General features: G+C 43.5%; 1 protein-coding gene across 1 annotated transcript in view; it reads right to left on the bottom strand.

Annotated features, from left to right (window-relative positions):
- The window catches only part of USP43 (ubiquitin specific peptidase 43), a 146,308-nt gene that overhangs the window by 73,465 nt on the left and 56,475 nt on the right, over positions 1-16,368 (bottom strand). Inside the window, 1 exon segment of the mRNA XM_056848198.1 lies at positions 10,869-10,975. Coding sequence (XP_056704176.1) covers positions 10,869-10,975 — 107 coding nt within the window.

Here is a 16,368-nt window from a genome sequence, read left to right as displayed (position 1 = left end):
TAATAGGGAAGGAATTAATTGGAAAGCAGAGCGATTTTGCATGCCCGGCATGTCTGTCTCAACCGGTACAAAGGGAAAAGGGGCCTTAAGGGGGCACATGAGGCTGCCCGGTGTGGGGAAGGCTGGCTTGGCAGAGACAGGCCCCAAATTCTTACTTCGCTTTGACTGTAGAAGGCAGACAGAATCTTAATGCTGTCTCAGATCTCAAGCAAACCACGGCTGCCACAAAGTCATGCAGGTAGGATCAGGGAACACGGTTTCAAAGAACAGACACCCAACTAGTATTGTGTACTGGGGTGGGGGGACGCTAGAGCCTCTGCTAACCTAGTGCTGCATTCTGCCTACTGTTGAGGAAGTCCCCCTATAACCCTTTTCTATAAAACACACACACACCAAAATTCTGTTCCAAGAAAAGCTAAAATTTATATCATTTATGAAAACTGAAAAACATCTGCATGCTTCTTCTTCTTCTGCGGCACTATTCAGCTCTGCTACCGTAGTTATGGGGAAAGGGTACAGAGATACGCAGGACACCAATCTTCTCACCCTCATGAACTTCTGAATTTTCACCAGCTATTGGACACATGCTTTAAAAATAAATAAATAAATAACTTTGCTATCATAAGGGCTTGAAATGGACACTTTAAAAAAATAAATAAAAATCAGCAAATGCACATGACACCGCCACAAGCCCAGGGCAAATCTGTCTGTTCTTGTGTGGCTCTAGCTGTCATGACAGGAAACAGAGATTCAGATATGGGACATTTGGCTCGGTCTGATTCAATAACCCAGAAGGGGGAAAAAAGGCAAACTGCTTTCCTCACACAACATTTGTCACACAGGAGCCACTTCAATTTCCTGTCTGGATCATTCTACCCACAGAATGTGAGGTGGGAGATATCTTGTGGCACAGAGTGGCACCGAGGGAGGCTTCCTGCATGAGTTGCTTGCTCTCCAGGTGCGGCTGCTTGCAGAAGGGGAAGTGAGAAGCGGAAGAAGTGAATGCCCAGAGTCTTCTCAAGCAAATGCTCACGTTCCTACAGTGTTTGCCTAGTTACCACCGAGCCCGCCACCCTCCGAAACAGTACAATGGGTTGCCATGGAGATGGCTGCAATGTCACAGCAGAGGAAGGCAGTGCAAGCGTGTGTGTGGCTTGGGAATAAAAGCTGGGGATTGGGGGCGCTCATCTCCTGTATCTGCTCCCCACAAAGGGGGGGGGCGTGGGGGTTAATGTGATTTCTCTACACCACGGGAATCAACTGATGCAATACAGTAGATCCGAACATGGCATGTGTCGCTCCGGGAACACCTCAGTCGGGCCAGTTTCATGATGAGCCAAACTATTGTTAACCATTAGCAAAATGTCCATCATTATGATGGGTGGTGTGTGACAGAAGGGGAAAAAATGGTTTACATAATGTGAGGACCTCTGGGCGAGTAATCTAAACCTCCTGCAGAATTCCTATCAATTATAGCAATCAAGGTTGGAGTGAAAGTTTTGCCGTCAGTGCAACAGTGTCCCCCAATGCACTGCTTTACTTTCCCCACAAGGAATGCATGGTAACCATTCAGTAATAAGAAACGAAGTACAGGAGACCCCCTTGCCATTCATTTCTGTGACCACCATGAATGGCAAAATCTGTAAATACTGGGAGGCGTGGGGGCAGCTGCTGGGAACAGACTGGGAGGTCAAACTGGCCCTGGAAAGGGACCCACCTCCCCACAGAAGGAGGCCCTGCCTTGGTAAGTTAGAACATAAGAACACAAGAAAAACCATGCTGGATCTGACCAAAGCCCATCAAGTCCAGCAGTCTGTTCACACAGTGGCCAACCAGGTGCCTCTAGGAAGCCCACAAACAAGACAACAAGTTGTGCATGGTACCCAGCTTGGCTGCAGCATTGCCAAGAGAGTGTTGTGGCAACGTCACCTGCGTGGCCTGGGCAAGTCACACAGTAATTCTGCAAATGGGTGCAGTCATGTGAGTCACCAGTCCAGGCAGGCATGGTAGGTGCCCCACAACTCATTCAGCACATACATATTATCCATACACTGCAATCGTGCAGTGGTAGGGTGCAGAGCCAGGAGGGGTAGACTGGGCGGAAAAATGCCCCTGGAAAAGGGCCTTGCAAGGTGAGATGCAGCCAAGTGTGTCCTTCCCTGTCCCCCAGCAGTGGCAATTGGTTGTTCACGACCCATGTGAGGTGAGGAGATCCCCTCACTTGGGGCTCGGGTGGCCCCCCGGGACATCAGCTGACTCAGACGTTTCCTGATGCCCTTAAGGGCCAAACCACCCCTGGGGACCAGCACACTCATGCGTGCTCTCTATTTCCCAATATGCAGAGTAGTCATGCGAATAGCGCCAGCTGTATCATACCATGTGGTCAGGCCACAGAACACAAATACGTGAAATCATGAGTCATAAATCCATGAATGGCAAGGGTCTACTGTAAAATGCTGCACCCAGGAACACAGGCTGAACCTGACCAATGTCCCCTGCTACCTTCAGAGTTCTAGCTCTGTTTCTCGAGTGTTATGGGAAAGGCTTTTAGGTAGGTAATTATCTGAACACATGAACCTGCCTTAGACAGAGTCAGATCTTTGACTCATCTATCTCAGTATTGTCTTCTCTGTGACTGACAGTGGCTCTCCAGGGTCTGAGGCAGAGAAAGATCTTCTCTAATGTCTGCTACCTGACAACCTTTTAACTGGAAATGCCAGGGACTGAACTATGGCCCCGCTGCGCTACGCTCGGGGTGAAAAGTCCTTTCCACAAGGCAAAGTAATATTATCCCCCTTATATCAGTGGGGATCCGAGGCTTAGCCGGCATTCAGATTGTGACAAACTTGAGTTAAAATATGCAAAAGTGCAGCTCATTGCAGGGCTCATGAGTATGCTTTCTCCCCCTCTCCCATCTTGCACAGAACACAATGAAGGAACCTCAGTCAGAAGGTCCTCCAGTTATCTCCAATGTTGAAATGCAGGTCCATGGGTTAATCAAAGTTTATTTCCCCCCATTAATGCAGATTCAAAACCAGAGTTTATGCTTAGAATCCTCATTGGGGGGGGGGTAATTCTAGCCAACCCCCTATATTCATAGGGTCTGATTAGCTGGAGTCAGTTTCTAACAACAGTTCCTTCATTGCACTGATTGGAAGAAGGGGGGGGGGAACGAGGCTTGTACATGACCCCAGCAACAAGCTGAGTTTGCCCTCCAAATGTAGCTTTAGGGTCAAAATAGATGTGATTAGGATGATTCTATGCCTGGGAGCTCTTGCCATTCACTGTTTGTTGTTTTGTTTACTGATGAGAAGCCCAACATGGCTACTTTGAAAATCAGAGGAAGAAGGTGTTCAACTCTTCTCTTGCGTATCCTGATGTGTATCACACTCTTCAAACTAGCAATTAGAGCCATAAAGAAAGAAAGATAGGCACAGCATCTAAGAAGTTGTGGTTTTTTTTAAGCGCAAGCGTCTAATTGCGGAGCTCCTATTTGACCCTTAGACCAGGGGTATCGAACTCATTTGTTACGAGGGCCAGATATGACATAAATGTCACTTTGTCAGGCCGGGCCACATGTACCATAAAATTTAATGCCAGGTACCGGAGATACAAACTTTATAGCAGACACAGGCAAAGCCAATTTTTTTACTTAAAATACAAACATGCTTAACACAATAACCCTCTTACAATATTTTCTTTTATTTAACAGTCTTTGATCACTGACACATCGGGACTGCGGGGAGGGGGGGCTGCCTTGGCTGGCTCGCGGGCCGGATAAGAGCTCTCAAGGGGCCAGATTCAGGCCCCAGGCCTTATGTTTGACACCCCTGCCTTAGACCCAGTTCTCACTGAAGAATAGGGTTGCCAACCTCCATGTAGTAGCTGGAGATCTCCTGCTATTACATCTGACTCAAGCCGATAAAGATTAGTTCACCTGGAGAAAATGGCCGCTTTGGCAATTGGACTCTATGGCATTGAAGTCCCTCCCCTCCCCAAACCCCACCCTCCTCAGGCTCCGCCCCAAAAACCTCCCGCCGGTGGCGAAGAGAGACCTGGCAACCCTACTGAAGAAGTAAACTTGTGTTTGAGCTGTACCACTTTGGACTGTAAGAGCTGGTCCAAATCACTGGATGCTCTTGAAAGGGAAGAAAAACCACTAAACTTAGAATATTGGTATGATAGGGAGGGGACTGGCTAGAAACTTCTTTCTGACATCTAGTTTTCCATGTGGAGGGGAAAATTTTTTGTATGGAAGAGCATTTATTCTAAATAGTCCCACCTGTATTGTGAAGTGGAGCAGCCAAATTCAGGGCTTATCACCTCAGTGAGAACTAGGCCGAAACACAGTAGGTGGCCTTGCAAATCACTCAAGGGCCAATCAATTAGTGAAAATACAGCACAGAACAGATGAGGGCTGAAGGTCCATAACACAAGTACCATTTCCCTACTCCCCATGCTTTACTGCTCCCCTCACCCTTGCAAGGTGAGATGCAGCCAAGTGTGTCCTTCCCTGTCCCCCAGCAGTGGCAATTGGTTGTTCACGACCCATGTCGTGAACTATTACAACAATAACAATGACAACCAAAGCAGAAATGTACACAGGTTTTGACGGGCATGGACACACAACGAATTGTACAACCTTTCCCTATTGGTCCACACACCTTTTTCCTTTCCTGTACCCCCCCTTAAAAATGAATAAAACTATTTTTTTTAAAAAGAAAAGAACAGACATTACGGCTGGCTTCATTGCAAAGCGTTCACTTACCAGTGCAGTCCGAGACCAAGTTACACTCTACTAAGCCCACTAACTTCAGTGGACTAAGAAGAGTGTAACTCCACTTCGGACTGAACTGTAAGTTTTTGTCATATACCTAGTTCCTTTGTTCAGTGAAGTATGTTCTTCCACTGTCCACACCTCAGGGTGAACAGCAGTCTGGAAGTGTAATGGGGCAGCTGCTGCATTCATTTCATTCCTCCTGGGGTCATCCATTGCCAAAATCTGAGCAAACCATTATGCCTTCTCTAAAATGGGGGGAAATAAACCTTGGCGAGCCGAATCTGTGCCCCAAACAGTACAAGCACTGTGCAGACTTAGTTACAGGCGATTTGCTTAATGAGTGACATGAGCCAATGAAAACACTGGCAGAACAACCAACAGTGATAAACAGACAGATGGAATGGATGACTTCACTCAACTCCCATTAGCAACAAGGGACCAGGTACTCCCAAGAGGCCAATGAATGCCAAGGTTTCTAGCCTCGGCAGCAGAGTTCACTTAAGGCCATGGTCGCTGCATAGACCAGCGATATTACCTAGCAAGCTTGCTCAGATCAGTTCTCTCCCTGTGTGAAGGGTTCTGTCTTCTACCCACAAATCACAATGGTCCACATGCAAAGGAATAAATTTAACAACAACGCCTTTAAAGCCACTTACTCTACCAAAGCCTGTCTGACTCATTCCATCCTTTAATGCAGGAGCCTTTTTGGTTAACTCCTGTCAGTTTCATTCTGGCTCCTCAAGTGTCATTGGCTCAGCCAGCTGGCAGACAGAACAATCCTCAGGTGAAAAGTCTTTTTACTCTTCCAAGATCCCCTTACTGCATTCTAGTTCCTTTACACACTCACATACACACACACCGTAGAATGCTTCTCTCATGTCCATATTAACCATTCTCATTTGCATTAAGAATATGGATGAAGCATCTTGGGGACTTTGCAGCTTCTCTTTCTTTCTAGTTCACCTCTAGAGATAAACATGCAGCATGTGCCACCCAATCCCATACTGACAGACATGTCCTGTAGCAGCAAAATGGCTCTTTGTCACCTGCCATATGTCTCTGAGGTACAGACTGAAGGTTGATGGGTATCTCATGACAAACATCTCTTTAACAATGCAATAAAACATGCAACTGGGAAAAAGGGGTCACTAAGCCCCTTTTACATTAATGCAAAATCCTTGCTCTTCAAAGTCTTATACATCAGAACCAAACCTAGACACCTTCCGTTGTTCTCAGACAAGATCCAATGGGAGCGCATAATGTCCAAAGGGACATGCTATCACAACCTTATGGTCTTAAATGACAGCACTTGTCCCAGTCTCGGCTACAACATGACATGTTTGGCTAGTCCCACCAGCAACTAAGATGGTGGTATTTGTGTCTGCTTTTCCTCCTCTCCCATTTGGTATAAACTGACGACTGATAGGAACGAGCACCAATATATATCCCATAGAGAAATATCCCATAGAGAATGGGGCTTAGCTGCGAACGAAGGATCCAAGCATATGTAATTCTCTGAATGAGCCCAGTGCCTCCTGAGCAATGCAGACACAAATCAATGCCCCACTCAGCAAACAGGCTTAATGAACAAGACAGAAAAGGGGTTCTTCACACAATGCATAGTTAAATTGTGGAACTCCCTGCCCCAGGATGTGGTGATGGCGGCCAACTTGGAAGGCTTTAAGAGGGGAGTGGACATGTTCATGGAGGAGAGGGCTATTCATGGCTACTAGTCAAAATGAATACTAGTCATGATGCATACCTATTCTCTGTAGTATCAGAGGAGCATGCCTGTTATATTAGGGGCTGTGAAACACAGGCAGGATAATACTGCTGCAGTTGTCTTGCTTGTGGACTTCCTAGAGGCACCTAGTTGGCCACTGAGTGAACAGACTGCTGGACTTGATGGGCCTTGGTCTGATCCAGCATGGCTTTTCTTTTGTCCTTATGTTCTTATGAAACAGAAATAGTAGGATTGTACAAAAGCTCCTCTCAGCAGTATACAGTCCAAGCAGCAAGCAAGGCCATGCCTCCTTCTGACTGCCCCACCTCTGCTCTCTGAATGATCTTGTGTGCAGCTGGAGTCCAATATTCCTTTGTCACACACAGCAAGTATCATTTGTTAGATGCAAACATGAATCGCAACATTTTGCAGCAATCCCATTCTAGATATACCACAATGTCTGTCACGTCAGCACTTGTAAATTTCTTAACCCATTTTCAGAAATTCATAATCTGCTCCAGGGTGTTTAGCAAATTCTTAGTGATACACCTTGCTGATGGGAACTCATTTCCCTGACTATGCATCTGGATTGCAGCAGTGGGAAGAAAATGTCTCATTCAATTTTAGTCCTACCGCCTGATGTAAATTAAACCCAGACCATAATGTAAAACTGAGCAAGCTAAAATTCCGGGGGGCGCGGGGTTGAGCTGCCCTTCAGAGTGAAAACTGCACATGAGCCAATGACATCTCACAGGCAATCCACAACTCCATTCCTCCTCTTGCCTCTGACCCACCCACTCACACTCCAGATTTCCTGCAGTTCATTTCTCTGGAGGTAGACAACAAATTCATTGGGGGGGGGGGGGGAGGAACATGGATCATTGCATTCCTCAAAGGGGGAAAATGCATATTTGCTGATTGGCAAAAAATGCTCAAAGGAAATGCTTGGTTTCTTGGGTATCTAACCTTCTGTACTCAAGAAAAAATGTGTCCACAAACTATTGGGGAGGAGCTGTGACTCAGTGGTAAAACATCTGCTTGGCATGCAGAAGGTCCCAGGTTCAATCCCCGGCATCTCCAGTTAAAGGGACTAGGCAAAAAGGCAATGGGAGAGACCTCTGCCTGAGATCCTGAAGAGCTGCTGCAGGTCTGAATAGACAATACTGACTATGAGGGACCAAGGGTCAGATTCGGTATAAGGCAGCGTAATGTGTGTTCATGTGTGTATTGAATGGATCATGCAACCTTTATGCAACCTAAGTGTGGGGAAGGAGCACCTGATCTGTCCAGGGACAGGAGCCAACATAGCACCAGCAGCTGAATGCAGAAGGCAAGATACATTTGGAATGGACACAGCACCTACATGTAGACCCTATACATGTGCTTCCCGGGAAGCTTTGCAGTGTACTAACCCACCCACCAAAAACAAGGCGCAGTCTGGGACCAAAATCACAGGCACGAAGGTTGGGATGCAACTACAGCTCAGCTTCCTTGCACTGCCATCAATCAGTTCTGAAACCTGACAGAAGTGCATTCAAAACTGCCCATTTCTCACACAGGTACTCCCCACTGAGAAAGAGTGGCTGAAAAGCACTTTTAGCGGCCAGTGAGAATTCAATTGTCCTGGTTAAGCTAGAGCACACTTGCGCACACATTCTGAATGGAAGTCCAATACAGCCCAGTGTAGAACAAATTCCAGGCACTCCAGCTAGAGTGTTTTATAATTTGAAATTTATGATACACCCAACACACATGCCTGGGCTAGTATATAGTTGTCTGTATATGTTGACATATTTGTAAATACTTGTGTGTGCATTATATGAGTTTTATTTGACCACTGAGGAAGGCCTATGGGCCGAAATGCTTATGGTGTGTGGTTCAAGATTATCAACCTTATGAGATGCCTTTGTGCCATGTTTCATCATTTTTAAGGTTTTTAATTCTGATTTAGCAGCTTAAAATAATATATATATATTTCTCTATTATATTATTTTACCTTTTCCACCCAACCTTAAGTACCCAGCTTTAAGCTAGAGCTCTGCAAGATCTTGTTGGAAATGAAGGACTTCACACTGTCTCTTGACCTCAGACTCCAGAGGGGAACAAGACTAGTGAGTCAAAGAGATAGAGGGGCCAAGACACTGGGGCGTCCTTTCTCTACTGCTCAGAACGATCCTTTTGATGTGTAGATTGCTACTCTCAGGGAAACTTCCTTCCTGCTTCTTCCTCACCTCCTCACACACACAGGCACCCTCTTCACCATCTTGCCACCATGAGGGGAGGATGCAAGTCCTGGATCTCCCTCCAACCTAGTTAGTTAGAATAGATAGGGAACTATATTTTACTCTATCCTATCCAGGAATGGATTTCCTACAATAAATGAAGTATATTAGTTGAATAGACAAAAAGCTTTGAGCAGTTTTGTTCCTGGCACACAAAGAGGTTTGGATGGGCGTCTCTGTGTACAATAGCCTTGTGCACTTTGTTAAATTAACATGAGTTTGGCCATAACGAAGCCCTCAAAATCCAACAGATCTCAGATCAGTGACGATACAGTTATGCTGCCCCCTTCAATTAAAAGCATAACACGAGTGGTAAGAAAATTACATTGCCCTTCAGATACTGGGAGATGTGGGATCGTTCAGCACTTACTTCCACTCCTCTCTGATGACTGAACAGTAACCTGGGAACTTGACTGCCTCACTTTCTCCGTGCCTGCCACTCCCATGTTCCACTGTGCCCTGGAGCAAAGGATCACCCCACTGAGAACCCACAGTGGGTCCATTGAGAAACAGTGGAAAGCTCTGGCAGGCACCATCCATTAAAGCCTTATCTCAGAGAGCAGCCTCACTGCCAGGAGCCTCAAACTTCATCCCCAGTTCTTTCCTCCCACTGTTAGAGACACAAAGCAGCAGTTGGCGCAACATATGTGTGTGTGTATGCCAAGAAAGGACTTCATGCATCATCCAAACTGAGGCTGTAATGCTTTCCCTTCCCTCTCGCCTCTGTCTGGTGCAGTACAATGAGGAGCCATGAATGGCTCTGTGTCTGCATAATAGTTGTCAGGTCCCAGGGCCAAAGGCAGAGAAGCATGGTCAAGAGCAGTCCAAGTTCAAAGCCAAGTCAGAAGCAGGTAAATACAGTGGACTCTGATCTGAAGAACCGGGTTTGATTCCCCACTCATCCACATGAGCGGCGGAGAACTGGATTTGTTTCCCCACTACTCCACATGAAGCCAGCTGGGTGACCTTGGGCTAGTCACACACTCTCAGCCCCACCTACCTCACAGGGTGTCTGCTGTGGGGAGGGGAAGGGAAGGTGATTGTAAGCCAGTTTGATTCTTCCTTAAGTGGTGGAGAAATTCGGCATATAAAAACCATCTCTTCTTCTTCTTCCTTTCCCACTGCACATGGTTATGTAAGGAATGAGGGTCTCTTTCCCCAAAGCAAGATAAGCCCTTAAAGAATGATATATACAATCACTGTCAGCTGTCTATAAGAAACCCAGCAGACCCCTACCATGCAACTCTACGTGGGAAAGAAGTGTGATTGATGGGTCCCTGCAGCTTCGGCGGCTGAGAGGACTAAATACACCTAAGAATAAGGACAAAACTAAGGCAGTGCAGGAAAACGTACGGTTGGTTCCATTCCAGAAGTCTATCCACTAGCTTTTCTCTGCCACCAACATTCTGCTGCAATGTTTGGGAGCATGGTCATTGCCAGTGTCGCCATTGATGAAATGCATCATTCCGGCACCTGGCAAGATCTCACAGAATGACAACCAAGTAGGTGAGACAGCTCTGGTGTGAACAATCTGAATGATTGCTTTTCATCCACCTAAATCTGAATGATTGCTTTTCATCCACCTAAAACTTCTTCCTGCGGTCTGAGCTGGACGTTGATGCCAGCAGAGTATACACTCACTCATCTAAGCCCACGTCCTTCAGGTCTGCCTGCAACTCCCTACCTATTCTCTAACCCACAGAGGGCTGACTTTTGTGCCTTAGCTGCCCAGGATGAAATGCAGTAATTTGGCAGCATTGCAATAGTGATAGTAAAGACACATCAGAACATAAGCTTGCAAGATCACAGAAGAGGTCCATCGAGTCCAGCATATTGTTTCACACAGTGGGCAAGCAGTTCATAGAATCATAAGAGTTGGAAGGGACCACCAGGGTCATCTAGTCCAACCTCCAGTTGCCCTGGAGGTTCCAAACAAACAGGGTATAGATGCCAAGGCTCTTTCCCACTGTACGTGGTTATGTAAGGACAGGGAGTCTCTTTTCCCAAGGCAGGTACAGTCCCAACGCTGGTACAGTCTGTGAATATTATGTGGACCCCCCTCAACCCGGCCCAGACTGCTTACCTGTACTGTGCCTGGAAGTGGTTCTGCACAAAGCTCTGACCCTTAAGAGGCTGGATGGCTGGCTGGGCGATCCCGCTGCTACTGCTGTCTTCCTGTCCAGGCGGAGGCTGAGAGGAAAACAGAGGAGAAGCTGAGTTGTAGCTACTGAGACACCTCTCAATGCAGACCAAGCCAAGGGCCCCTAGCCGAATCTACTCATCATAATTCTGTCATGGTCCCCATTTCAAAATCCCTTCTCGCCCCTGCCCACCACCATTTTCCTCACTTTTCACACTTCCCACTGGCTTTCAGTAGCAAAACAGTTGCTAAAAGGGGGAGCACGGTGTTGGTTAGGTGACCCTGTTGTAAGCTGGCAGTTTGGAAATTAAAGTTCTGGAGGTGTGTTTTTGCATTTCAGTTTTCACAAATTTAGTCCTGTTCTATAGTCGCTAGGATGAGAGAAGACTGTACAAAAGCCGACCTGCCAGTTTAAGTAGGGTTGCCTGCTCCGAACTGCGAAATGCATGGAGTTTTTGGGGGTGGAGCCTGAAGAGGGCGGGGTGTGGTGAAGGGAAGGATTTCAATGGGATATCATGCCACAGGGTCCACCTTCCAAAGAAACCATCGTCTCCAGGTAAACTGATCACTGTTCCCTGGAGATCAGTTGCAATCCCAGGAGATCTCTAGCCACCACCTGGAGATTTCAAAAAAATGTAAATTCAACTGTAAATTGGTAGTATTCAAAAATCACAGATGTAGGCTAATGATTCACTTGTATCAATATTTATAAATATAATTTCCTCAGATTGCACTATTGCTTCATAGCACCTTTTCAATCAACAAAATTAAATGTACAGTTTTATATATACAACAAGGCAAAATTCATAAAAAATCAAATTCAACAGAAATTAGCAATTGACTTGTGGTGTCTTTCTTTCATGAATTATGCATATATTGTCCATAAATGTCCTTGAGTCCAGTTGGGTAGAACAGGATTCCGGTATCTTTGCCTGTTTCAATATTTCTTCAGCTACCCTGAAGGACATATATTTATGACGTCTGGATCCTCTCTCAGAACGTCCCTTGTATCCTCAGCATTTGTTTGTAATATCAGAATGCTGGTCTGTTGATAAATTATTTAAATAGAACTATAAATTAACATTCTAAGCATTGCAATATTAATTATTTTACACATATATAATATAATTACAATTATACTTACAATCATAAATGAATTTTCATACACATACAAGGACATTTATGGACAATATATGCATAATTCATGAAAGAAAAACACCACAAGTCAATTGCTAATTTCTGTTGAATTTGATTTTTTATGAATTTTGCCTTGTTGTATATATAAAACTGTACATTTAATTTTGTTGATTGAAAAGGTGCTATGAAGCAATAGTGCAATCTGAGGAAATTATATTTATAAATATTGATATAAGTGAATCATTAGCCTACATCTGTGATTTTTGAATACTACCAATTTACAGTTGAATTTACATTTTTTTGAATACTACTTGTATGTAAAATGGCTAAACAGTATAGTGGAAAATTTGCCTACACTAATGAGGATAGAGAAAGGATTATAGGCAACAGGGACTCTATAAGAAAAAAACCAGACAAGAAAAAGGATACCATAGAAATGATTGGTTTTAAAAGTAGACAAGCTATAAGATGTGATTTACATGCTACCTCATTAACAGACTATGTGAAAGAGGACATGATCCCACGGGGGCTACGTATACAAAAAGCTCCTACATTGTTTAGAAAGGATGATAAATTTAAAGAGAGATGGATTGAGATTTTAAACAAATGTTCAAATGACTTAATGTTATTACTCATAGAAAAAGCCACAGTAGAAGCTGAGAAATTAAAGGAAGAAGTAGAAAAAGAGAAAGAGGAATTGTATAAAATACTGGATAAGAAAACGTTTGATCAGAAAATAGCACAATTGAATAGTGAATTGAATGATTATACAGAACAGGTGAGAGCCTATAAAATCAGGAAATTAGACAGAGACACTGCTGACTATACAAACAAAACAGTATATCCTTGGCTAAATACGAAGAATACAAGAAGACAGTATCAGGGAGATGAACAGGGGTTCCTTTCACCTGAGGAGGAATCAGAATCTTCAAGTCTCTCAAGCAGGGCATCTAGTCGGGATTATTTTTTACGCCCACGCAATTACGCCCGCGGAGGCTATTATCCAAGGCGGCCCCGCAGAGGACGGAAAACTTAGTTGTAAATCTTTCAGACTATACTCCAACTAATGAGGAACTTCGAGTTTTAAATTTAGGTTTAGGTTTCACTCCCACTCCTAAATATTCTGCTATGCAGACCCGCATTGATATCTTTAAATTGGTTAGACAGCTTAAATTAAGGGATTTTTTAAAGCAGAGCACCCCACAACCCACAGGCTTTAGAATAAAATCAACTTTCATACCTCCAGTGCAAAACCATTTGATATCTACATTTCAAGAATTAGTACTAAAGGATGTAGAAAGAATAGAACAGAAGAAGATTCCATATCAGCAGAACATTACTAAAGAAGAAAGGGAAATTATTAACAAGCTGAAAAAAATTCCCAATCTAATTATCAAACAAGCCGATAAGGGCGGGGCTATTGTCCTGCTTAGGAAAACGGATTATGATTCAGAATGTCATAGGCAACTTAGTAATGAAGAGTTCTATAAAAAATTGCGAGGTGATCCTACTTCCATAGTATTGAATCGTATCAAAACTGTAATTTTTGAAGGTCTCTCATTGGACTATATAACAAAGAAAGAAGCTGATTTTCTATATAATAAGTTTGTTAGAATTCCTATATTCTATGTTTTGCCTAAGATACATAAAGGGAGAATACCCCCTCCAGGACGCCCCATAGTTTCGGGCATAAATGGACCACTTGACCACATCTCCAAATATCTGGAAAGTCATTTGCATAAATTTTCTACAGATACACCATCTTATATTTTGGATTCCACGCATTTTATTAAGGATATTGAAAATCTTCCTAATATGCCTAATATAATAATAGCCACCATGGATGTAAGGGCTCTTTATACTAATGTTCCCTTAGAAGAGACCCGTGAAATTATAGAAAGACTACTCGCGAGTAGAGCAGACCAAACACCTCCGACCCATTATTTAATGGATCTGCTGGACCTACTCCTGGAGAACAATTATTTTAGGTTTGGTGAAGAAATGTATCAGCAGATTAAGGGAGTAGCGATGGGGTCAGCAGCGGCTCCATCGGTGGCAAATATCTTTATGATTTCTTTTGAAAAGAGGTTTATTTTTTGTAATGAGGTATTTAAAAAACATGTTCTATTCTTTCGCCGTTTTGTGGATGATCTGATCATGTTATTTGACAATCAAGAGAATTGTAATGTGTTTTTGGAACAGCTTAACCAATACAATGAGCATATTCAGTTTGATTTTCAGACGGATCATGACAGTCTACCATTTCTTGATGTAATTGTTAATGTTGACTCAGTGGGAAAGCTTTGGGTAGCTCCCTATAAAAAGCCCACAGATAAGGGAGCTCTGTTACATTATAAATCTCATCACCCCTCCTTTATGAGGAACAATTTACCTTATGGCCAGTTTTTAAGGTTAAAAAGGAATGCAACACGCACAGAGGACTATATAAAAGCAGCATCAGAATTGGAAGACACCCTTTTGAGCAGAGGTTATCCACCACATATCATCAATAGTGCACGCCTTCGAGCTGATGGGATAGATAGGTCTACTCTTTTTACTTGCAAGAAACGTGATAAACAGAATTTAACAGCTTCTTTACAATTTACACATTTGGCAACTAAGATAAAACAAATCATTTATAAACACTGGCACATAGTACAGAGCATTGCAGGATGTGCAATACCACCCTTGATTGGTTTTAAAAGAACGGGCTCTTTAAGAGATGCACTAATACATACAGATCTCAATGTAGCACCTCCCACCACAGGGGCTGTTGGACATCATCGCTGTGGATCATGCGCAGTCTGCCGATTCTCCCTCCCAGTAAAGAGTTTCACAAGGGAAGACACTGGCTTCACATACGTACTGCGTCAATTTACAAATTGCTCCTCTGCAAATGTTATTTATTTAGTCATTTGTATGTGCAAATTAATTTATGTTGGAAAAACCACACGCCCCCTTAAATTAAGAATTGGGGAGCACAGGTCCAGAATAAAAAATCAAGTATTAGAAGCGCCCCTAGTGGAGCATTGGTTGAAGTGCAAACATACAGATAGTGACTTTCAGTTCTTTGCAGTTTGGCAAGCAACACCTAAGAAGTTCCAGAGATCTAACATAGAACGAATTTTAAGTCAGCAGGAAGCACGCTTTGTGCAACTCTTTGACTGCATATCCCCTAAGGGGTTAAATATGGCCAATGATCTTACCTCCTTCTTGTAAATTAACACCTGCACCTGGGATCGATCCTAATGAGTAATGCAGTAAGCATTTAAGTATACTGCCTGTATGGAATTAATTGACTGGAAACAAGAAAGGATTCTTGTCAGGTTGACACCACACAAGTCACTGTGTATGAAAATTCATTTATGATTGTAAGTATAATTGTAATTATATTATATATGTGTAAAATAATTAATATTGCAATGCTTAGAATGTTAATTTATAGTTCTATTTAAATAATTTATCTACAGACCAGCATTCTGATATTACAAACAAATGCTGAGGATACAAGGGACGTTCTGAGAGAGGATCCAGACGTCATAAATATATGTCCTTCAGGGTAGCTGAAGAAATATTGAAACAGGCAAAGATACCGGAATCCTGTTCTACCCAACTGGACTCAAGGACATTTATGGACAATATATGCATAATTCATGAAAGAAAGACACCACAAGTCAATTGCTAATTTCTGTTGAATTTGATTTTTTATGAATTTTGCCTTGTTGTATATATAAAACTGTACATTTAATTTTGTTGATTGAAAAGGTGCTATGAAGCAATAGTGCAATCTGAGGAAATTATATTTATAAATATTGATATAAGTGAATCATTAGCCTACATCTGTGATTTTTGAATACCACCTGGAGATTGGCAACCCTAAGTTTAAGTGGGTGTTTTTTGTTTTTGTTTTTGTTGGTAAATCAGAAGGCTAGGGCAATGACTAAACAGCTTGGTCAGAGACCAAAAGCAACTCACTGTATATGGTAGGGCAGCAAAGGAACAAAAAGTATCAAATAAAGCAAACCAATTACTCTCCCTTGAGAATGGGAAGAAATGGCTGGCGCACCCCTCAGATGGAGAATCAATCACATAAGATGAGGGTGGCATCAACCTTGGCCACTTGAATCCAGGAGTTATTCATGTGACCACTACTAGGCAGGAGGAGGAGGAGGAAGAAGAAGAGTTGGTTTTTACATGCCAACTTTCTCTACCACTTAAGGAAGAATCAAACCGGCTTACAATCACCTTCCCTTCCCCTCCCCGCAACAGACACCCTGTGAGGTAGGTGGGGCTGAGAGAGTGTGAC

This window comes from Euleptes europaea, chromosome 1 (genome assembly GCF_029931775.1).
Source record: "Euleptes europaea isolate rEulEur1 chromosome 1, rEulEur1.hap1, whole genome shotgun sequence".
NCBI lineage: Eukaryota > Metazoa > Chordata > Lepidosauria > Squamata > Sphaerodactylidae > Euleptes > Euleptes europaea.
Note: the sequence above shows the minus strand (reverse complement) of the source record. Positions and strands in the feature narration are given on the sequence as shown.